The sequence below is a fragment of the Macrobrachium nipponense genome, chromosome 10 (assembly GCF_015104395.2).
Source record: "Macrobrachium nipponense isolate FS-2020 chromosome 10, ASM1510439v2, whole genome shotgun sequence".
Classification (NCBI taxonomy): Eukaryota; Metazoa; Arthropoda; class Malacostraca; order Decapoda; family Palaemonidae; genus Macrobrachium; species Macrobrachium nipponense.
In genome coordinates, this window is record NC_087204.1 from 81495913 (window position 1) to 81520036 (window position 24124).

At 35.7% G+C, this 24124-nt stretch overlaps 1 protein-coding gene across 2 annotated transcripts; it reads right to left on the reverse strand.

Annotated features, from left to right (window-relative positions):
- Window positions 1-318: 318 nt before the first annotated feature.
- On the reverse strand, window positions 319-13668 carry LOC135223729 (uncharacterized). Of its 2 annotated transcripts, none has more exons than XM_064262486.1 (7): window positions 13573-13668; window positions 3986-4109; window positions 2679-2779; window positions 2147-2302; window positions 1737-1942; window positions 1033-1171; window positions 319-564 (listed from the first exon to the last, which is right to left on the reverse strand). In XM_064262486.1, exons 2-7 carry the CDS (start codon window positions 4083-4085, stop codon window positions 355-357), a joined length of 912 nt encoding a protein of 303 aa, XP_064118556.1. In that variant the 5' UTR covers window positions 4086-4109; window positions 13573-13668; the 3' UTR covers window positions 319-354. The 2 variants fall into 2 exon arrangements, with proteins under 2 accessions (XP_064118556.1, XP_064118555.1); XM_064262485.1 differs by having other exon boundaries at window positions 2679-2782.
- Window positions 13669-24124: the final 10456 nt, after the last annotated feature.

A 24124-nucleotide genomic window follows, 5' to 3' on the forward strand; every position in this document is an offset into this window, starting at 1 on the left:
ACATATAAATTATCATTTTCCTCTTGGCATATAATGCAAATTTCTATTTCTACTTTTGAAACTCTCTAACTGAACGATTAAGGTTTCATAATATCTGATAACTTATTTTACTGCTTTAGGACGATTCTAGGCTGTAGAAGATTAACTGATTTTCAGACTAGAATAGAAGGATGGAAATAACACTTTGAGGAACATGTAAGTCACACAACGCGTATGAACGATAGTACACCTTGATTATTGAACAAAATCCTTACATGATTAGTCCTTTCAAACATGCATGCCAAAAACACAAACACAAGTCCAAAATGAAAAAATAAATTATCAGTGAAAAATACTTTAAGTAACAATATACAACTACGGACTAAAGTCCAAAGGTTTTACATCTGTAGTTAGGAGCTCCGGCAGTGCATACCAAGCATCTATCTTATGGTAACCAAATCCTAAGAATTTATATCCTTTTCCCTGTAGGAAATTCGTTATGTAATCCCTGCCCTCTGGGATGATGTTTACTTCGATACACATCAGCCTAATCTTCAACTTATCCCATGGAACTGTCTTCAGCATCTAGAAAGAAGAGGTTTTTAATGACATTAATTTATTTGTAACAAAAAAGAAAGTTATCTACAAGATGCTTAAAAACTCGGGGAATTTTTGGTCTCGGAAATCAGGAAAAAGTGACACTCCTTGTAGTTATATAATAAAGGCTCTCTCTCTCTCTCTCTCTCTCTCTTTCTCAAATTAATCAAAACTTGAGAGAAAAGGTTACAATAGCTCGTTCTTTAAGATTACATCAAGGCAAGTTTGGAAATAATCAGAAAATATTAAGGCATCAAATATCATCAGCTTATTAATGTTTTCACTTAGTGGGACAATTCAAGTTACAAAATCCTAACCTTTCTGAAGGAGTTTCTGAACATGGAAAACCAAAAAGAAATCTCTATTAAGCATATGGAACTACTGGTTAGAACGGTTGATAATTATAACTAGTAAATTACTATTAAATAATGACAGTGGACATATATAGAAGCTCACCTTGACTTCGAAAGACTCGATATCCAGAGACAAGAAATCTATTATTTTGACGTCCAAGGCTCGAAGAATAGAGAAAAAGGGCATTCCCTTCACCGTGATACCCTTATCGGCCAGTCTGCTGCCGAGTCCTATATCATTTCTGAAAAACGTCCGTCGATGGTAAACAAGATTGTTTGAACATAATTTTCGTCGACTGGAATTATGATTTTTTGTTGTTGTTTATAGTAAAAAACATGTAAACATTCGCCAAATATAGAAAATGGTAAAAAAAAACCTTTATCGAAGGTGAACCTGTCTGGTCTGTTTAAAGATTTGCCTTAGAGGGAGGAATAATTTATAAATAATGTAGTGATAGGTATCTTTTATTATTCAAGGTTTTGATGTTTTGGAGCAGTCCATAAGTATCAATTATTCATCATCATTTCGTTGTCATTTGTGGCACCATTTACCTGACATTTGGATATGTTGAAAATACAGAACTTTTGAAATCTGCGGCAATTTACAATACTGACGCATTATTATTTATTCCGAGGTACCAACTATGCCCCCGTCAAACACTTATTGCACCTCCCTTCACACGCACACACAAAGACACACACGATATTGAGTAATATTAATTACGAACACAATATCTCACAAAGCGGTGTAAAATGATCCAACCTTGCTGCAGTTGGAAGGTTGGATAGACTAACTTTGCAACCTACCGGAAAGTGACATCAGAAGCATAAGTATTGATAGAAAGAGCAACGCGAATGAGGTAAGCATTCCTATTTTTCGTCTTCAGCACATCGAAAACCGACGGTCTCGCCTCTATCAGCAGTCCTCTCCAGCCAAGTTGCCTCTCAAAGAAAATCGAATTACTATCGGTCTCGCCATCGAGGGCACCGACTTCCACGAAGAATCCACCTTTCTGTATAGATGAAACATTGCCTTAACCTTGATTTCCAGATACCAAAGCGGAGGAATGATAACTTTATTGACACTCATTCCCAGACCGCCCGACTAAAACAAGACTGAGGGAAAATGATTGATATAAAAATGTCATGACCAATGCGTGGCACCCCCTTCCCAAAAACAGAAAACGGAGATTCAAAAGAGATTTGAGCATAATCACCATTCCTTTGAGCATTGCGTTAGCGATTTTTGACTGGTTGTATTGGGAAAAGTGTTCGCGTTCAGGGTGAGCAAGTTTGTAGGGATGGACGGACGGTGAAACCAACAACTCTCGTCGGATGTATTCGATCAGCTTGGGGTCTTCCTGGTCTGCTCCCTGTAGTAAGCATTATAAAAAAGAAAGCATTTCCACTCTGATGTAGTGAAATTCCAAAATCGTTTATTTCTGAAGAAATTTTCAATTACCGAAATAAAAATAAGGCAAAATGTTATCATTGCTTCAGTTCTGCCATATGCTAATTAGGATGTAAAAGGTAACTGATAATCCCCACATAACTAGGGGTGCGTCCTCACGGCTAGTAAGACATGTAACAGACTTGAGCTTCCTTATTGTATACATAGCACAAACAGGTTGAAAACAAGTCAACAACCTTGATTGGAGATGGCTGAATATCGCATGACTACCAACAAGTCGTTAACTTATATTTAACCTGTTTGTGATGTTTGTGTAATAATTTCTTATCACTATTTACCTTGTAATTATATGCAGTCGGGATGCAAGGAGTGGGGCTTTGGGTGGGCGGTATCGGTGTTGTGGTGACAGGCGCTACATCTTGAATTTGACGACTCCAGTCTGCTACAGGAGGGAAGGACAACAAACCTTTAATTAGACGATATAATAAAGATGGGCAACGGCTAACTAGAGAAAGTTAATTTACAGTTTCAGCCAACGGCACTTACTCGGTAACTGGCGTTCAAAACTAACTTTAGATGTTGCAGATTGGATTTATGAAAACTTAGCTAAAATGCGAAGCACTGGAGTGGTTACACAGCAAGATGGACGGGAGAAAATGGGAACGGAGGTAAAGTAAAAGGCTGAAAAGTGGGTGTCGTCAAGGCCGGAATGGTAGCTTCATACAACCTTTAGTAATGCCTACAGTGCATCACGGAAGGTGCACTGGCGCCACTAACAGCACAGTTCCCGCCCATAATACGAGAAAATTGGTTATTGACAGAAAAATGATGAAAATCATAACTCTTATAAATATTCTGCAACCCTACTGAAACTTCTATGTCCTTACGAACAAATGATATCATGTACCAATACATCCGGAGGCAGTCATCATTAATAGTGAATGGTTTTCGTATTCTATTTACCATTACACTGTGCTCAAAAGTTCCTGCCTTCCGGACTATGCCGTAAGACTTTGTACACCTACAAGGAAAACAAACAAAATTGTGTAATTATCTTAATCTTTTGTTTTGCAGTTTTAAACAATTTTGGTAACATATTTGCAATGACTCTAAAGATAATTCTACACCTAAAAGGAAAACTTGAAAAAAACTCGTGTAATTACCTTAATCTTTAATCACTTATCATTACGATAACGCTAAAAATAATAGAAGGAAGAAACAAAGATCTTTAAATTCCATTAATCATTATCAAAGCCTTTTCGTGTCTTCTTGTTTCAAAGTCATATATTAAAGAGAATTCTACCGATACTAAGATTGAGGGCTTTTCCATAATTTGTTTCAAGAATCGGTCCTTAATCAATATCGTTCCTTAATTTTGGCTAAACACAAAACAACGAATATGCTATTTTGTTTAGATGTAGATCTGTATTATACACAAATAATCTTTTCTGAGCACAAGCAAAGAGTATATATTTCATTTAGTTTAGATATAGATCTGAATTGTAAGCAAATAATCTTTTATGAAAGTGAAAGTAGGAATATTCTGTTTGTGCAGGTATACAACTGAAATCTAGACTAATATTCTAAATTCCTATTTCAAATACAACAAGCAATGGGTTTAAAGTCAATGCCGTGTTAAACTCACCTGGTATTAATGAGCCTCTCCCCGTCAGGTAATAGAGAGCCGACACAATACAAAACAAAGCCACCAACATATATAATTTTCTAAACAAATCAAGCTGCATTTTAACTTGGTTATCTGCACCTTCCTGGTATAGAGGAAAGACAAAAAGTATTAATAGCGTATGATACATATAATTATTAATTTAATGTAAAGCTTACTACTCAAGCTGATGCAGCGTTACTCACAGCATCTTCCCCAATGAGAACTTAGTATGCCATATAATCCTCGTTGGACCAGTGGTTTACGTGCTCTTTTACCGATTCGGTAGTCGCGGGTTCAAATGTCCGCTCTGCTAAAGTGGAATCAGAGGAATTTATTTCTGGTGATAGAAATTAATTACTCGATATAATTTGGCCGGATCCCACAATAAGCTGTAGATCCCGTTGCTAAGTTTGTTCCTAGTCACGTAAAAATATCTAATCCTTCGGGCCAGCCCTAGGAGAGCTCTTGACCAGCTCAGTGGTCTGGTTAAACTAAGATATACTTAACTCAACCTGAAGGTCTACTGTAGAGATGTATCGGATATCCACATCCGGATCCACATCCGGGGATTATCTGCATTTTTCATAAATGCACATCCGCATTGACAATTTCTAAACATTTGCATCCGTATCCACATTGACAATTTCTTAACCTCTGTATCCGTATCCACATTAGCATTGCAAGCAACATCTGCATACACAGTTTGAGAATTGATATGCGGATATCACCCTCTACTCAGTGTTCAATAGCTCATGCTCATACGTTGTACCTTAAATAGAGACTCTTTTTTATTTATCTATTTATTTATTTATTTTGCTAAATTTACCTTTTTCGTTTTATTATGCAGACAACAGTATATACTGTATTAGTAGCTCTGTTATTGCATATTTGTTTTATAGTATATTTGTTTTAAAGCATATTTTTGTTTTAGAAATTTCGTCATCTATAGCACTTGTAATCTTAAAGAGAGGGTATTGCATTTTGTAGGAGACTCCTCTCTGTCTGTCTGTCTGTCTGTCTCTAATGCGAAGAATAGCTTTGAGTTTTGTTACCCTTATTCTGCCTCCTGGTAACAATTAAATATATCTAAATGATTTAGATTTACAAAATATCAAATACCACCACCGCATCCGTATTCATATATTTAAATAACTGGAATCCGCAAGTTTAAAAAAAAATTGATATCTATATCTACATCCGCACACGCAAATCCTGTTTTCAGACATCTGATACATCTCTAGAGTCTAGACTGCTGTTAAGTGTTTACTGTTCACTAAGTAACAGGTGTTATGGTCTATTTTATTTCTCCTCTGAATCAATAACCATGAATGTATTTGTTGCAAGTCCTCCATTTCCACACTTTATAAGTATGTGGCATCTAAAGGATTGTTAGCTGATAGTCAGTACGCATACAGGAAGCTGTTAGGCACCTGCGATGTTCTTTCAGACTTTACACGCCATTTGCAAAGGAACCTTAATACGGGTTGCGGTTCAGAGCAATATAAATATATTTTAGTGCTACTTTCGATTTAGAAAATCACAAGACACTTACTTATAAACTTCAGAATCTCAGAGTTGCTGAATATGTTTTAGGATTAAATCAAGATTTCCTTGTAGGCAGGCAGCAGCGAGGGGCTGTGGAGGGCTACTTTAGTGAACGAAGACTAATTGTGTCCGAAGTTCTTGGTCCTTGGTTATTTATTAGTGTATACAGGTGTTATGGTTATTGACCTGAAAAACATGATTGTTCGGTATGCCGATGTTCCAACACTTGTGGGTGTAGTCAAGTCTCCACTTACAAGAAATGAAGATGCCCTCAGTCTCTGATTGGGAAATGGACCGGATCAGGCAATGGTGAAGTCGGTGGGGTGAGGCTGAACTTCAATAAAAGAAAAACACTATTGATCAGCTTCTCGTACAGATTTCCCACTCCTTCCTCCCCTTCAGGCGGATGGAACTTTGCTGAAGGAGTCCGAAGCTTTAAATGTGCTACGTGTAACTTTTGATTCACATCTAACTTTTGAGAAACATCCAATGAAAATTTCAGCAAATGCCGAACGAACTTTAAGTATTGTTCGTAAGGCCTCCTATATTTATAACAATGATAAAATCAATGGAACATGGTTTAGGTTATTTATAATTCCTTTACTGGAATGCTGTTCCCGGTGTGGATGTCTGCTTCTGCCAGAGATTTATCTCTTTTAGATTGAGCTGTTCGTAGTGGTAGGTTTCTGTTTCCTAATAGTAGCAGTTATGACTTCCATCATCGACGGATGGTCTCTAGTTTGTCACTTTTTCATAAGTTTTATTTCAACAGAGATCTTTCACCTTCAAAATTGATCCCTGATCCCCTTTATCTGCCGAGAGTAACTAGATTCGCTGAACATCATCACCAATATGAAGTGAATGTGCCTCGCTGTCGGACTTCTCAGTTCCAGAGGTCCTTTATTCCTCACGTCGTTGGACTGTGGAACAGCCTCCCAGAGATTATTGTGCAACTGGAACTTCAGAAGTTCAAGCGAAGATGCAATGCATTACTACCCTAATACTATTCTTGCATTTTGATACATTTTTTATATTTACCTATTTATTAATTTTTGCTATGGGATTTCCTCTCTCTGTATTTCACTTTACTTCCTCTTACTTCTTCCTAATGAAACCCATATTTTTTGGAAGCTTGAATTTCAAGTCAATGGCCCCGCCGGGCTTGTTTCATATGAATAGGTTTCATTTACTGAAAAATATAATAAAAATAATAGTCAGGGCAATAACTAAGAGATTGGTCGTAATTTTCGTAATGGGCTCTTATCGTCGAGGTAACTGCATTTTTTTTTATAGTGGGTTGTGTCAACGAGTCTGGGAAATTAAATAAGCACTACCAGTGGCCCTAGTAGTATAATAACACAGTTTGCGCTAGCGAGTATTTCGTTTTTTCCCTAATGTATTTGATAGCCTACTAACTACTTCTAACACACGCCACATATTCGTAAATGAATATTATTCTACTTCACTTACTTGTCTTTTGCACTGTATGACAATAAGTAGATACAGTTATCATATATACAGTTATCATTATAATAGTGTTAGCATTCCGCTTCGGAAAAGTCTCAACCTAATGCACTCTTCTAGCTACTAAGTACATAATTCATAGCTGATAGCCTGGCGCTTTCTGTTTTACTCGTGAAACGAACCCGAGCCCTTCAGGCAGTGAGGGTCAGCAGCCTATCTCAGGCCGAAATGGTTCTTTTTTTGTTCAATTTTAAGTAATTTCTGGTCTTTTCATTAAGTATTTAATTTTCAAAATGTGAGAACTATTAAGTGGAGGTTTGTTTGCACGTTAAAGGCACTTTAGCGTTTTTCAAATAAATCATTTTTAGACTTCAATATTGATAATGATAAAATTACAATAGTCTTCCAACAACTAAAGAAGACCACCATAAAATTATATTCGTTTTCTTTCAGAGGTACTTAGTGAAAACTCTAATTTATTGGGAAACAATAATAAACTTGGATATATCTGCGTAGGACGAATATTCGGTCTCTACCATTGATAAGCAGAGGATGTATGCGTTTTGGAAATGCTAAGGAAAGGCTCCGCGTGGTGCCGTGTTTAGCTTAAGCCATTCCTGGAATCACGAACATAAAAATATAAACAAAAGACCGTAAATTTCTCATAGTATCTCACTGCACTCACACTGCATTATATTTATTAATGAAGAACATCTCAGTTGGGAGTTCTACAAAATTACCCGGGTTTTAGCTGCATTGAAACTGGCAACGTTGAGGCCTCGCTCTCTCAAGGTTTTTAAAAACTAATTATGGTTTCTGCACTATCCACCTGTTTTCTCCTGTATGCACTTAAGGGGTTGAAATATCCATTTGGTATTCCTATTTTCAGGATTTATTATTACGAACTGGATATTGGCACGGCAGCCGTACCCCGATCGCGGTAGATATTGGTACGGCAGTGAATTGCGCAAGCGCGAACCCTTGTTTACCGCCTCAGGAATATCAGTGACAAGAAAAATGTCAACGGAACAGCATGAACCGCGGAATAATACTTTAGTTTTCGCCGAAAAACTGATGTTTTCAGGCTTTAACGAGCTGAAAAAAGCCATAGACATCTATGAAGACTCAAACTTTCAAAAATTGTATATACGTAGGTCACGAACGATCGAATCGGCCCTGAAAAGAACTCCGAAGATGAGATTGAAAGAGGATTATATATAAATATATACACTACCATCGTACCTTTGATGACTTTCTCGGCCCTTTATTCTGCCCGACATCGGCAGTTGCAAAGGGTCGCCTTTATACACTGTACAATATTCTTTTAATTCACTTCATTGGGTATTGCAGCTGTCGGAGAAGACTATAGAATTTACTAGCTAGTGAAATGGCAAAATTAAACAAAATTTCAGCACTATTCCATTAAAATTGGGATAGTTTTGTTTTTGTAGCACAAAAAAAGCGGGACAAAATTCACAAAAGCAAAACAAACAAAACAAAAGGGGGGGGGGGGGACATTTTGCTAACTAAAAAAGGGGGGGGGGGGGGGGCAGATGTTCAAAAAGCAGGACTGTCCCGCCTAAAAGCCGAACTCTGGTCACATAATACTAAACTGGTAAACGGACACAGCTAACTGCCGTACCTACAGCAAGTCAAGAGCGCAATACGGCGCCACTGACAGAATCTGCCGTACCCACACCACACTATGTTATTTGTACGGCAGGAAGTCTGAAATTGACGCATGCGCAATTCACTGCCGTACTAATATCTACCGCGATCGGGATACGGCTGCCGTACCCCATATCCTGTGCCTTATTATTATTATTATTATTTGGGAAAACTCTCTATCGCGAGAGTATATATAATGTTCTAAGAGGTCCACAATAATAAATAAATGTTTTTTGACTGAAGATGAACCCAGGGAAGGGTTTGAAAGCTTTGTGAAGGGTTTTTAAATTATACACGAACTCGCAACATTTTTTTTTATTTGTGGACCTCTTAGAACATTATTATTATTTTATTATTTATTATTATTATTTATTATCTATTATTATTATTACCATTATTATTATTATTATCATTATTATTATTATTATTATTATTATTATTATTATTATTATTATTATTATTATATTATATTATACAGAAAAGGAAATCGATTTGAAAGTAAGAAAAGGGAAAGGCCACCAATATCTACGACAGGCCTCGGCATAATAAGTCATACTTACGTTAAGCAAAGAAATAAAAATGAGAAATTAATTGAAGAGTGTTATATAATAAGTAAATTATAGAAACATTAAAGAGATATGAATAGAGTGTTATATAAATAAGTAAATTATAGAAAAATAAAGAGATGAATATCCATACAGACAGAGCAACGCGCGAGAGTAATCAACGGAAAAGGGAGAGGGATTCTTTGAAGTAATATTGCAGCTATCCTTGTGTTTATTGATCATCGACATTGATTTATGTTCGCTGAATAAACAATCAGTGTAGCAAGTTTGCTGAGCTGATTTTTGTTGACACCCTAAGTGATGTGAATGATTCGCGTCAACAAATCTCTTTCGCATTTTGTTCCACCGCCTGTATCACTCATTTTGATTCAATGTTCTACGGATTCCTCTTAGAAATTGTTTACAGTCATTGTCGGTGTTTTGGTCTTTTCTGAGTGACTCATTATCCATAGTAGTTACTCTTGCTATCTTTTTTTTTATTTCCAGTGAAAATATTATTTTGGGCTGTATTAAGAAGACAAATTGGGTATGCGGTCTATGCCCTTCTACCAGATTAGATGTTATTCAAAGTACTGACATTCGTTAACAGAATTTTACTTAAAATTATTTACAAATATGGTGGCCTATATCATATTCCTATTATCACTCTTGTATTTCCTACTACAAAAGAATGATGTTAATGTTTAGTAACACAATTTATAAAAAAAGACTTGCCAAAAAAACAAAAGATTGTTATTTATTACTTTGTAATTACAGTTCAAAGAAAAGGATATGTCCTTTATCTTAACACTTTAAATTATTTACTAAACCAACAGGACATTGTCTAATTATTCCATATAGATTTCCTAAAAACTGGTCATCGGCTTCTCCCTTTCCTCTATTCGAGGACTTGGTAATTTAGTGATTAATTATGACTTTAAAATTTCACGCACGCCCACACATACATACACACACATACGTACATTGTGCGTGTGAGTATGCGTGTGTAAATTTAGAATCTTTTGATTTTCTAATATTTTTTCGTGTTTTTTCCAGTAAAAGGTTTCAAATTTAAAATTTGATAAGCCTCTCATTCAGAACAAGTATGATGAAGTTCAGCCAAGAAAAGGAAAGTTTATTCATTTCCTAATACAATAATATCTCCATTCACAAGTAAAAATAATTGGAGAAGAAAATAAAATGGCCATTATACAAAAGATACCAGAGAATAATGTAAAAGCTTATACGATTTTGCATAGCATACCATAAATTCGTAGTTTCAGCGTTTAGCCATAAGAATACAAAAATCAATAGGAGAGTGCCAGATCACGTAGGAACCAATATTGAAATCTATATCTGTAAGATATGTAATCCCTACAGAATAAAACTGGTTAAAAGCTTTAGAATATAAAGAATGTACTGTACGTGACGTTCGGCTGTAACAGTACCGCCCTTTGCGTTGAATTTTGGTCCATGATAAAATAATCAATCCCACGGTTCCGACAATTCCTAGTGACATTGCAAAGTAAGGTAACTTTGATAAAACGCTACTAAATTGGTGAAAAGATTGTCTTTATGACTCGTTCCCTTGGTTTAAGAAGGACGAATGTATCATCAATTCCAAGGTATATATTTAGAATAACCATTCTATATACCTTGATCAATTCATGACGATGACGCATCCGCCAGGAAAGTACAGTGCAATTTATAAAATTCCCTTTTTTTATTAAACTTTTATCCTTAGTATGTGTAAATTTAATAAAGAGGCAGTAAAACGTTTGGCTATCGAAAGAATTATTGCGCACACATCAACAGAGTTATGACGTTGTTTGTAGAGGTTTATAGGGTGTCTGGGTCATTTCGTAAAAGGTTTATTCGACATATATTGTTTGCCGACCTAATTTGCGCATCTTGGAACGATTAACGACATATGATGATACGTTACTTTTACCGTTATTTGTTAATATAAAACAAGTACCCGAATATAAATTTTTTCGCTCACAAAACAACCTCACAAAACAGGATTGGGTGAAGCTACAGTTCAAATTACCATAAGGTATGATAAAACAGTGGAGAGAATTCTGAATTTTTTCGTTTATTAAGCCATTTTCCAAAGGACCGGTTTATACGAGCAGCAATGTATACCATATATTCATTAGGATGGAAACAAGGATATAAATATCAATAAATATAAATTTATATTCACAAATATTAAGCCCCAAATGTAGCTTGATTAACAATTTTCACTATACCTCGGGTATATATAAACATACATACGTATATAATTTATATATAATAATATATATATATTAGTATATATATAACATATATATATATATATATAATATATATTATTATATAAATATAATAAAATAAAATAATATATAATATATTATATTTATATTGTAGTTATAAATATTACATATATATATATTTATATATTGCATGTATATATATACATACATATATATATATATATATATAGATATTATATATATATATTATGCAGATATATACATAAAAAAGGATTCCCTATAAAAATATAATATAATAATATAATAACTATATATATATATATATGTATGTTATATTCCTAAAATAAAAGGAGCCCATTAAAAACACAAAATGTAGAAGAAAAGTACTATATTTCAGAGACTGCTGTCTCTCTCTTCAGGTATACCTGAAGAGAGAGACAGCAGTCTCTGAAATATAGTACTTTTCTCTCTACATTTTGGTGTTTTTTATGGCTCCTTTATTAGATGGAATTCTGTTGTTACAGAACACTTTTACCAGTCATGTATGTATATTACATATACTATATATAATATATATATATTATAATATATATATATATAATATATGTGTGTGTGTGTGTGCGTGTGTGTGTGTGTGTGTGTGTTTGTGTTTTATATATGTATATATGTATAAATATATATAGTATATATATAGATATTGATATTTATAAGCATATATATACATATTTAGCTATATATATATATATATCATATGTATACATGCATATATATGTATATATATATATATATATATATATATATATATATATATAATATATATGTGTGTGTGTGTGTGTGTATATATATATATACTATATATGTATGTATACATAGTATATATATATATATACATATATTGTATGTATACATATGTATACATATATTTATATATAGCTAAATATGTATATATATGCTTATAAATATCAATATCTATATATATAAATATATATATATATATATACATATATATATAGATTATATATATATATAATATCTATATTATATATATATATATAATATATGCACACACACACACACACTTATAATATATATATATATATATATCTATATATATATATACATATATATATTATGTATGTATATGTATATATATATATATATATATTATATATATATATATATATATATATATATATATAAGTGGATGGGGTTTTGTTTAAAGTGCACTCGTGGCTTTTTTTATATTCACAAATATTAAATCCACAAATAATGTTTGACCTCCAAATTACTTTACCTTATGAATAACTTACGCCCAAGGGGTACTGCAGTTCACACGAATTTCGCAGTTATATATTTGTAAATGTGCCACCCTATCCAGAGGTAATTCAAGATCCCGTTTTATTAAAATCCTCTGGTATAGTATCTTAACAAAGCACCTCCAAGGTCTGAAAGACTTACTGAGTGATCACTATAATTCGAAATCTGAAGACAGAAAGTGGTAATAGAAATACTGTTAGTTCAAATGCAAAGGGAAATGATGGAAATGACAAAAAATGTTTCAGCTCAAGTCTGAATCTGTGCTTGGCGGCATTTGGAAACTATGACAGGGATGTTGCGCAAGGAATCCAAATTGGTAATTAAGGTATTGCCACATTTTTCTTGTAAATGGAAGTTTTAAACCATAAAAATACGATACATTTTGGTTAAAGGTTATCATGGATAAAGGTATATGTAACCAGCGCTGACATGATATCCTTGGAAAACCGTATACATTGAAATAATTCAAAATTTTCCGTTTTACTTCTTATCATTTATTCATCAAGGATGTTAGAGCTGGCGATTTTGACAGCTTCCAAGGAAAGAAACGTGTACTTTAAATACATTATTAGCTTCTTTGTTTCCATAAACTTACTGCGACTCTTCCTATAGTCCTTGTTGACTCAACAAATCTTTGTTTCGGACATATATATTATACCTTTAAGTAATTTAACAAATCAAAGCCAGAAGAATAGGTGCATCCTCCTGCCTAAGGAATAAGGATGCTCTTGCCATCGATTTATAGTCTCTAAACTCAAGTTCGCAATCCTACCTGAGCTTTCTGAATCGAAGAACGGAATTGTCTGCGATGTGAACCAGGCCGAGCCTCTCTTCAAAGTGACTGCATTGCCAACGTTGCATGTTTAGGTTTCATCCTGTACTTTACACCTGTTAGTGAATTTCATGGCGGCTACTGTGACACCTGTATGTGGTGATTTGTCAAATTCTGTTGTACATTATAACATTCGTTCATAGAAATAGAAATACAAAAACAAAGACAAATATTTTCTCTAACAGTTATGATCCAAATCGGTCATTCCCACGACGAAGGAAGAACACTTCTCCTTTCACCATTGTAGTGTAAAACTTGGGGACTGAAGTCTTATACATTAATTATTTGAATGATTACTATAGTAGATTCACATCAACCGTGCATTTGATGTATAGGCCAGTCCTTTACGACGCTCCTGATTGGCTGCTGTTGATAAGTCAATCACAGGGCTTGAAACTCTCAGTCTCTCTAGAGAGTTCAAATGGGTAGGATCTATGTTCCACCTCTCCTGAGGTATACGTCTTTCAGGAGAGGTGGAACATACATCCTGCCTGTGTGAACTCTCGAGAGAGACTGAGAGTTTCCAGCCCTGTCATTGGCTTATCAACAGACAATCAGGAGCGTCGTAAGGGACTGGCCTAGACATTAAATGCACGGTTGATGTGAATCTACTAGAACCGTTATTGTGGGCAGTAACCCCTCGCCAGCAAGGCGAAACAAAGCAGTTCCCACTGATCACTCGCAATAAATATGCAATTGAATGTTGAATTCTTACAATAGAAATGACTTGATGGGGGCGAGGGGGGCATTTGAACCATTTTGGGCATTATTACTGAAATCTTGCGAAACAAAGTGGTTTTAAGACTGGGTTTGTACTGGCCAACTCGGTTTCTAACGTTCTCTTCATTTTCCGAAACGCTTTTGGGAAATGCCTAAAAATTAATAAAGAGGCTTATAATCTTAACTTTTATCAGCATAAAGGGGAACCTCAACCTCTCCTAATCCCACTGTTTTTCTACCTTCTTCCAGTTCATTATCAGCAGCCAGTAGTCCTTTAATAATATGCAAAGTAATCAGGGAAAATTCTTTGTGAAAGATGAAAATTTCTCTTTTTGAGGCTCTCACCTGCTGCAAGCTTCGATTGCGAAATATTATGGTTCCATCCAACTCATAGAATAAGCCGTCGAAGGATTAGAACCTTGTGAATAGACATAATGAATCTTCGTCAAGTCTTGGAAACGTTGCCTCTTAGTAATTTATGCATTTTCCACTTTACCTTTGATATTCAAATCGGAGGCTTTAAAAAAATGCATAAGAAATGAAAGTTTTATTGCCTTACAATACTGAAATATCAATAAGGGCTATTGTTGGTGGGCATGAACTCCATCTTAGTGTACATCCTTTGTAACTTCTATCACAGCATAATTATGCAAAAGAGTTTATAATACTTATTTTTTTAATAAGAACCCTTATATTTACAAGCATGTAATGAACAAGAATTTTTTTTTATCTTTCAGAAAGCGAGAGATTAGATCATCTAGGAAAAAGTGTGTTTTTCCTTTCCTGTTGACTATTGCTTTGTTGTTCCCATTGATATTCAATTGTTGTTGTTGAAAAGGAAAAAATTATTGTACTTGCGTAACATTTTTGTTTACTTCACAACCGCATTTGAAGAGAAGTTCTGAAGTGGAAAATTGTAACTGTGTATATCATTCGAATATATTCTTGCACAAGAGTTTTTCATTGAAGTCATATCAAGAGACCAAACGGCTGCACCAAACTATATTAGATTCACATCAAGCGTGAATTTGATGTCCAGGCCCTTCTCTTACGACGCTCCTGATTGGCTGTTGATAAGCCAGTGACAGGGCTGGAAACTCTCAGTCTCTCTCTCGAGATTCACATAGGCAGGATGTATGTTCCACCTTTCCTGAAAGACGTATACCTCAGGAGAGATGGAACATACATCCTGCCTATTGAACTTTCGAGAGAGACTGAGAGTTTCCAGCCCTGTCATTGGCTTATCAACAGCCAATCAGGAGCGTCGTAAGGGACTGGCCTAGACATCAAATGCACGGCTGATTTGAATCTACTATAGGAACGTTTACAATACTGACAGCAAAGATGAATCATAGTAATATTGAAAGAGGATAGAAACTCAGGCCACACAGGTCACAACTCCCCGTTTTAGAAGTTTGAAGAAGGAACTCCCTGTAATTTTAAGAAGCTAATCTTTTAAAGGTTTAATCAAAGGCCTCTCTCTCCTCTCTCTCTCTCTCTCTCTCTCTCTCTCTCTCTCCCCGTGTGAACTTTGCATCATTCCCTGACCTTTGTATGATCACCGATATTATTTCATGGAGTGGAAAGTAAACCATTTTCCTACCTATCGAGATGAAAATCGTATATATAGAAAAAAAATGGTATCGCAATTTCATAAGGTAAGTCTCTCTCAAAGTACCGATGGATAAATGCATGCTACTGTCGTTATTTAAAACAACGTCTTAATAACGCAAGTTACTTTCCTTCCTCAAACAAACTTGAGTTATATAAGGCGATTGTAAATGACGTTGTTGTTTAAAGCAAGCATTTGTCTATCGCTTCTTTAAAAAGAGACTGAGAGCCATGACGGCTACCCAGGATAATTTCCTTGCTTAATAAAGTTACGACAAAAACATTGGTTTGTTTTATTCTTAAAATGCTAATACGATATTTTTTCATATTTTCTATCTTTATTATTGGAAAATTATTTACCTTCCAATCCCGAAAAAATTTTGAGGAAAATACAAATCTCAAGTGAACATCTTGATGCATTTTTTTCCAAAGTATCAAGGTTGATGCAAAGGAAAAAAATTGACAGTTCGTAACTCGGGACATCTTGTATCATGATTGAGTTAGCTATGCTGCCCAAAAGGGGAAATGTAGCTAGTGTGGTTGATGTCATTTTAGGTAGTGTAAAGGTATAAATCTTTAGACAATTACAACAACTGTACCTACACATGTTAACTTCGTGGCCTGGGTGAAAACGTAGCTCTTAATCATTATATACGAATTTGAAACCTGTTCCTTTTCCGTGTAACTTATAGCAATACCTTATATTTTTCAGGTGTAATTGATTACATGTATGTGTCAGTGTTGGCGGGGAAAGTTTATTTTTAGGCACTATATAATTGACTGGGAGTTTTCTTTTGATGGTGGCATTTCCTTTTGTTTACTTACGAGGGAGCACTCGAATCCCTGCACAAGAGTTCAACAGTTTCTGGAAATGACTCCAACCAACTGTTGCATTTGAAGCGTGAATCACAACTTAATTAAAAGGGAAAATTAGTAAGAAAATGTATTTGTATTAACACCAACACAGTTGCATTACACTGTAGTCAGGAGAAGGAGATGAAAGATCGTTTTCCGCCCACTACAAGTGTAGGCAAAAGTTAACGATAAGGTTTGATAAGTAGTTTCCATTCCCCAGACACTTGTGGTGCAAACGCCGCAAGTGTTTTACCCCGTTGTACTTATCATTTTTATTGCTTACTGTTTCTGGTCTCCTTTCTGGTGTATGAATTTTCGCCGGCAGGATCTCTTACATGCTACATCTTAATAAGTTTTGTGAATTTCTTATAAAAGAAACCCGGTCAAGAATAACTTGACTTTATCATTTTTAACGAAAATATACAATAGGTTATCACATTTGTTGTTTTAGATTAGTTCAATTTCATTAAGCATCATCAGACAACAACTGGATAAAACAAAGCAAAAACATCTCACCTATTAAAATAATACAGAAACAGGAAATTGATGCAAGTGAGAACTTGACTTATAATGTCATTTGGTGCAGGCCATATTCTGTCTCTCAGTGTTCCGGTAAATAAAAAACGTGATATTAAGATCATTCATACTTTTGATCACAGACGAAATTTCTCCATGAAATGACATGCAACTCAAGTCTAGTCTATATTAATTCGAAATTCATAGGTAAATATACCTCATTTAGAATTTTCTCATGGAAAAATGTTGATAATAAAGTAATTGGGTAACTACGTATGCAGCCTCCAACTACCTTTAAACAGAACAACGACCTCTACTAGGACGAAAATAGGTATGGTAACCTTTTGACATCTGTGGCGATTGAATATATATATATATATATATATATATATATATATATATATATATATTATATATATATATATATATATATTTTCAATCGCCACAGATGTCAAAAGGTTACCATACCTATTTTCGTCCTAGTAGAGGTCGTTGTTCTGCTCAAAGTGTAGTTGGAGGCTGCATACGTAGTTAACCAATTACTTTATTTTACATACACACACACACACACACACACACACACACACACACACACACATATATATATATATATGTAAAATAGCTATATATATAGATATATATAATATATATATATATATATATTATAATAATATATAATTAAGTCACTAAGGCAAGAAAAGAAACCTGTATATTTCAAGGGATATAGAAATTGCGACAAACCGAAATCTTATCAAAACTTGGCACGGTGTGGGTATGTGGAAATCCCAACTACGCATTTCTCGTGCAGCCTCAAAATACCTTTTCCTGCTGCTTGCCACCTCTTCAGCCGTAGATCTTCTACGTCGCTGTTTTTCTTGGGCTCCCCGTGATAAATGCCGCGACATAGATCATGACTGTTTTCAATCTCTGGACGACCAGATGTAATAGATTTTATTTCCTTTACACGCCTATCAATACAGATGATAGATCGGGTTCCAGAGTCAGATGAATCAGTGGAAGATTCCGAGAAGCACCAAAACATGTCAACAGAACTTTAAAAAATAAAAAGATTAAGAGGAGGAAAAGAGAGAGAGATGAAATCTAGAATATGTGCAAAATGGAATAAGTACGGCCGACATATTCTACTCAGAGGGATCTGCCAAACTTTCAGCCGTATGTGTCGCTTGTTTGTACTAGTTATTTGGCTGTATGTCTGTTAAACATGGCAGCAAGCGACAGGGAAATTGTTATTCGATTTGAACATGCACAACCAAACACCTCTCTCTCTCTCTCTTTCAGCCTTTACGTCTAGTCTTGCGAGGAAATCAAACGGCATTGCACACTACCATTCGTAGCAAAAATGATACTTTTCGTACATAGTACTTCAGCGCAGAGGAAAGTTACAGAAAAGCAATGTAAAACAGTTTTGGTAAATAACAGATAAAATAATTATGTGCTGAAGGGAGTAATGAGGAGAAACGACACGTTAACCCAAAATTACGAAGCCGTTTTATTATTGACACTATTTACACTCCGTTCTCTTTTCCTATCTCTAGAACAACGTTTCTATGTTGTACTTAGCCATGGTCTAAGTTATAAGACTTAAAACTAATGGAAGTAATTTAACTTCGTGAGATGATCCAAAATGAATATTTCACAAACGAGGCGAGAGTCAGAAAGGAATTAGAAAATAAAAACAGACGGTGGATCCTTATGGCGGCTCTTTCCTTGATGTTATCCCTTACGGGTCTTCAAACGGGAAGCTTTCGTTATAAGGACTTTCTATCTATTTCTCAGAAAATATCATAACCACTCGAAAGGAGGAATTCATTTGGATATCTTTATCAGAGTCATGTGGTCCGTGATGACGTTCGTTTATCATGGCGACGATTGCTATGCGTATCCGGCATTTGGAGAAGTGTCATTAACCTCTGTTCAAAAGACAGAAATGTGTGGCGTCTCTCAACCCTCCTCTGTGTTTTTATCGAAGCTAAAAAACAGGCATTAGTACATGAAGGGTTTTACGATAAATATTTAATGAAAATGATTTTCATTTCATTGTAATTCTCACTCAAAAATAACTGAGGAAAGTTTTATAAAGCTCTAATAATGGATTTTGGCGTCGTATATGAGTTGACAGAGAACGACTGTAAAATAGAATAATTACTATAATAACTCAGCTTATAGTTCTTTTTCTGGTCAGTGATCAGCCATGTGACCGGGTTAGGTACTAAACAAAATTTCCCATAAAAAATAACTAGCGAGAGCAACAGCAACCCAAAATATATATAGAGAGAACGAGTGTATACGGTTTCCATAACTTTTCAACTTCGAATTGAACCGAGTATTGATGGAAGGCAATATCAAGATATGTTCTGTAGGTTCCCTAATCCTATGCCTCGAAACAGCCTGCTTAAGATAGAGGAGGAGTTGAAAAGGCTCGCAAGAAGTTTAGGCAAATAGGTTAGAAGAGGTACAAGCAAGAGCCACAAAGTTAATTCCATCCATCATGCAAATAGGTTGCCAAAGGCGACAAGAGAACCTGAACATGTATGGCTTAGAAACACGAAGATTGCGAGGACAACCAATAGAAACATTTAAAATACTGAAAGGCATCCTAACAAAAGTAGACAGTAACCTATTTACGTCAAATGAAAACCAGACAAGAAATAATGGATGGAAACTAGAACTGAAGAGATACAGCACATCCCATTGTGGGAACTTCTTTACATACAAGAAATATGACACATGGAATAAACTGCCATCAGAAATCGTAAACACTATCAGTGTGGACGAGTTTAAAAGAAAGTTAGACAAAATCATTAGGACACTGTGGATGGACAGTAAAACCTGCTCCTTGAGATAAGTGAGCACGCGATGTCTCCTCGGATGGACAAACAGTCTTTGAGACATCCTAATCCTTGTAACTCCTTGTAATTATCGAACACGAGTCCTTGAGGCAGCGAGGGTTAGCCCTAAGCACAGGAAGAAATGCTTCTCTTTTTTGTTTTTATTTAATTTTATGTAATTTTTGGTCTTTCCATTAAATCTTTCACGTTTTATGATTTAAGAACTATTAAGTGAAAGCTTGCTTGCATATTAAAGGTACTTTAGTTTTTTCCAAGTAAAAACCTTTAGGTTTCAATATTGATAGTAAAAAAATTACAATAGTCTTCAAAAAGGTAAACAGAATCCCCATAAAATTGTATCTGTTTTATTTTAGGGACACCTTAAGAAAACTACTATTTATAGAAGGACTTTAATAAACTTAGATATTATCTGAGTAGGACGAATATTCGGTTTCTACCATTTATAAGCATAGGATGTATGCGTTTGGGTAATTCTAGGGAAAGGCTCCGAGGGGCACCATGTTTAGCATATTCCATTCTTGGAATCACGAATATAACAACATAAACAAAAGACGGCTGTATTATAAACGGTAACGTAGGAGCCTAGCTTTCTTAGATTTTTTCAAGTTAATCATGTTTTCTTTATACCCTCCTGCTTTCTCTGGGTGCTCTTAAGGAACTGAAATATCCGTTTGGTATCCCTATTTCAGTAATAATAATAATAATAATAATAATAATAATAATAATAATAATAATAATAATAATAATAATAATAATCAGTGAAAGGCTATACAACTACCTAGAGGAGACAAACACCATCCCCCACCAACAGAAAGGCTGCAGAAGGAAGTGTAGGGGCACAAAAGACCAGCTCCTGATAGACAAAATGGTAATGAAGAACAGTAGGAGAAGGAAAACCAACCTAAGCATGGCATGGATAGACTATAAGAAAGCCTTCGACATGATACCACACACATGGCTAATAGAATGCCTGAAAATATATGGGGCAGAGGAAAACACCATCAGCTTCCTCAAAAATACAATGCGCAACTGGAATACAATACTTACAAGCTCTGGAATAACACTAGCAGAGGTTAATATCAGGAGAGGGATCTTCCAGGGCGACTCACTGTCCCCACTACTCTTCGTAGTAGCCATGATTCCCATGACAAAAGTACTACAGAAGATGGATGCCGGGCACCAACTCAAGAAAAGAGGCAACAGAATCAACCATCTGATGTTCATGGACGACATCAAGCTGTATGGTAAGAGCATCAAGGAAATAGATACCCTAATCCAGACTGTAAGGATTGTATCTGGGGACATCAGGATGGAGTTTGGAATAGAAAAATGCGCCTTAGTCAACATACAAAAAGGTAAAGTAACGAGAACTGAAGGGATAAAGCTACCAGATGGGAGCAATGGGACATCAAACACATAGATGAGACAGGATACAAATACCTGGGAATAATGGAAGGAGGGGATATAAAACACCAAGAGATGAAGGACACGATCAGGAAAGAATATATGCAGAGACTCAAGGCGATACTCAAGTCAAAACTCAATGGAGGAAATATGATAAAAGCCATAAACACATGGCAGTGCCAGTAATCAGATACAGCGCAGGAATAGTCGAATGGACGAAGGCAGAACTCCGCAGCATAGATCAGAAAACCAGGAAACATATGACAATACACAAAGCACTACACCCAAGAGCAAATACGGACAGACTATACATAACACGAAAGGAAGGAGGGAGAGGACTACTAAGTATAGAGGACTGCGTCAACATCGAAAACAGAGCACTGGGGCAATATCTGAAAACCAGTGAAGATGAGTGGCTAAAGAGTGCATGGGAAGAAGGACTAATAAAAGTAGACGAAGACCCAGAAATATACAGAGACAGGAGAAAGACAGACAGAACAGAGGACTGGCACAACAAACCAATGCACGGACAATACATGAGACAGACTAAAGAACTAGCCAGCGATGACAATTGGCAATGGCTACAGAGGGGAGAGCTAAAGAAGGAAACTGAAGGAATGATAACAGCGGCATAAGATCAGGCCCTAAGAACCAGATATGTTCAAAGAACGATAGACGGAAATAACATCTCTCCCATATGTAGGAAGTGCAATACGAAAAATGAAACCATAAACCACATAGCAAGTGAATGCCCGGCACTTGCACAGAACCAGTACAAAAAGAGGCATGATTCAGTAGCAAAAGCCCTCCACTGGAGCCTGTGCAAGAAACATCAGCTACCTTGCAGTAATAAGTGGTACGAGCACCAACCTGAAGGAGTGATAGAAAACGATCAGGCAAGATCCTCTGGGGACTATAGTATCAGAAACGGATGGGGTGATACGTGCAAAAAACAGACCAGACGTGACGTTGATTGACAAAGTCAAGAAGAAAGTATCACTCATTGATGTCGCAATACCATGGGACACCAGCGTTGAAGAGAAAGAGAGGGAAAAATGGATAAGTATCAAGATCTGAAAATAGAAATATGAAGGATATGGGATATGCCAGTGGAAATCGTACCCATAATCATAGGAGCACTAGGCACGATCCCAAGATCCCTGAAAAGGAATCTAGAAAAACTAGAGGCTGAAGTAGCCCCAGGACTCATGCAGAAGAGTGTGATCCTAGAAACGGCACACATAGTAAGAAAAGTGATGGACTCCTAAGGGGGCAGGATGCAACCCGGAACCCCACCAGTCGAATTGGAGGACTGTGATAGAGCAAAAAAAAAAAAAAAAAAAATGATAAAAATAATTAATATTAATAGGGGAAAAACCCCATTGTCCCTCAACACCTAGGTGCTAATCCCCAGGTAGTTGATATTTCTAGCTGGGGATTAGCACCTAGGTGTGAAATTTCACATCTTTTAATGAGGTGTTAATTATTTTTCACACCTTTAGGTGTGAAAATTGGTCATAATGGTGTGAATATAACAAATAGCTGTGAAATTTCACAGGTTCCCATGGTGTTTCAACCCCGACCCCAAAGGACCTCATACTCTACGGGAATGAAACCCCTGATTTCAACCCTAACCCCAAAGGACCTCATACTCAACAGGAATGAGACCCCTGATTTCAACCCTAACCCCAAAGGGCCTCATACTCTACGGGAATGAAACCCCTGATTTCAACCCTAACATCCGCCCCCCCAACCAAAGGACCTCATACTCTACGGGAATGAAACCCCTGATTTCAACCCTAACCCCAAAGGACCTCATACTCTATGGGAGGTAAAAACCCTGATTTCAACCCCAACCCCAAAGTTACTCATAGTCTACGTAAGTAAAAAAAAAAAAAAACCTGATTTCAACCCTCGCCCTGAATTCCCTCTATAAGGCCCCCGGTGATATTTTAAAACTTGAAATCGCAGGTTCCAACATGTCCTCCGAATTCACTCCCAAACGCAAATTTTTTTTAAGTCAATAGGGAACTCTGAAAATTAACTTAATAAAACCCATTCCATTCTTAATCATTTATGATATGTGTATATAGATGCATAATATTCCATACGTAAAGAGGTTAAATGGAAAATCAGATTACATACAGAATTATTATTATTTTGTAACAAAAGTCATACAGAAATACATGAATTAATATTCCATACAAAGTCATACAAGAATACACTGGAAAAGGTTTACAAAAGAATACACAGACATGATATACATTCGTTTTACGAAAGTAATACATCATCGAGACACATTGCTAGTATATACCACACACATCTTCCCCAGTTTCCCGATCGTGTGTGAAAGATAATTCATCTAATACATCTAAGCTTTTAAATCTTGATAACAAGTTCATCATATATAAATCTTCCACACATCTTTCCTCTAGCAGGGATAAATTCTTTTTAATGATGATCACGCAAGTGATTTTACCAGTTTATTCATTTCATGACTGAATGTAGATAACACA

What these genes read in the sequence shown, in the direction of transcription:
- LOC135223729 (XM_064262485.1), bottom strand. Translation starts at nt 4,085, where the DNA reads ATGCAGCTTGATTTGTTTAGAAAATTATATATGTTGGTGGCTTTGTTT. An exon ending in GCTTCTGATGTCACTTTCCG is followed by an intron (nt 1,172 to 1,736) that starts GTAGGTTGCAAA and finishes GACGTTTTTCAG; the next exon opens with AAATGATATAGGACTCGGCA. An exon ending in TCGAGTCTTTCGAAGTCAAG is followed by an intron (nt 565 to 1,032) that starts GTGAGCTTCTAT and finishes TCTTCTTTCTAG; the next exon opens with ATGCTGAAGACAGTTCCATG.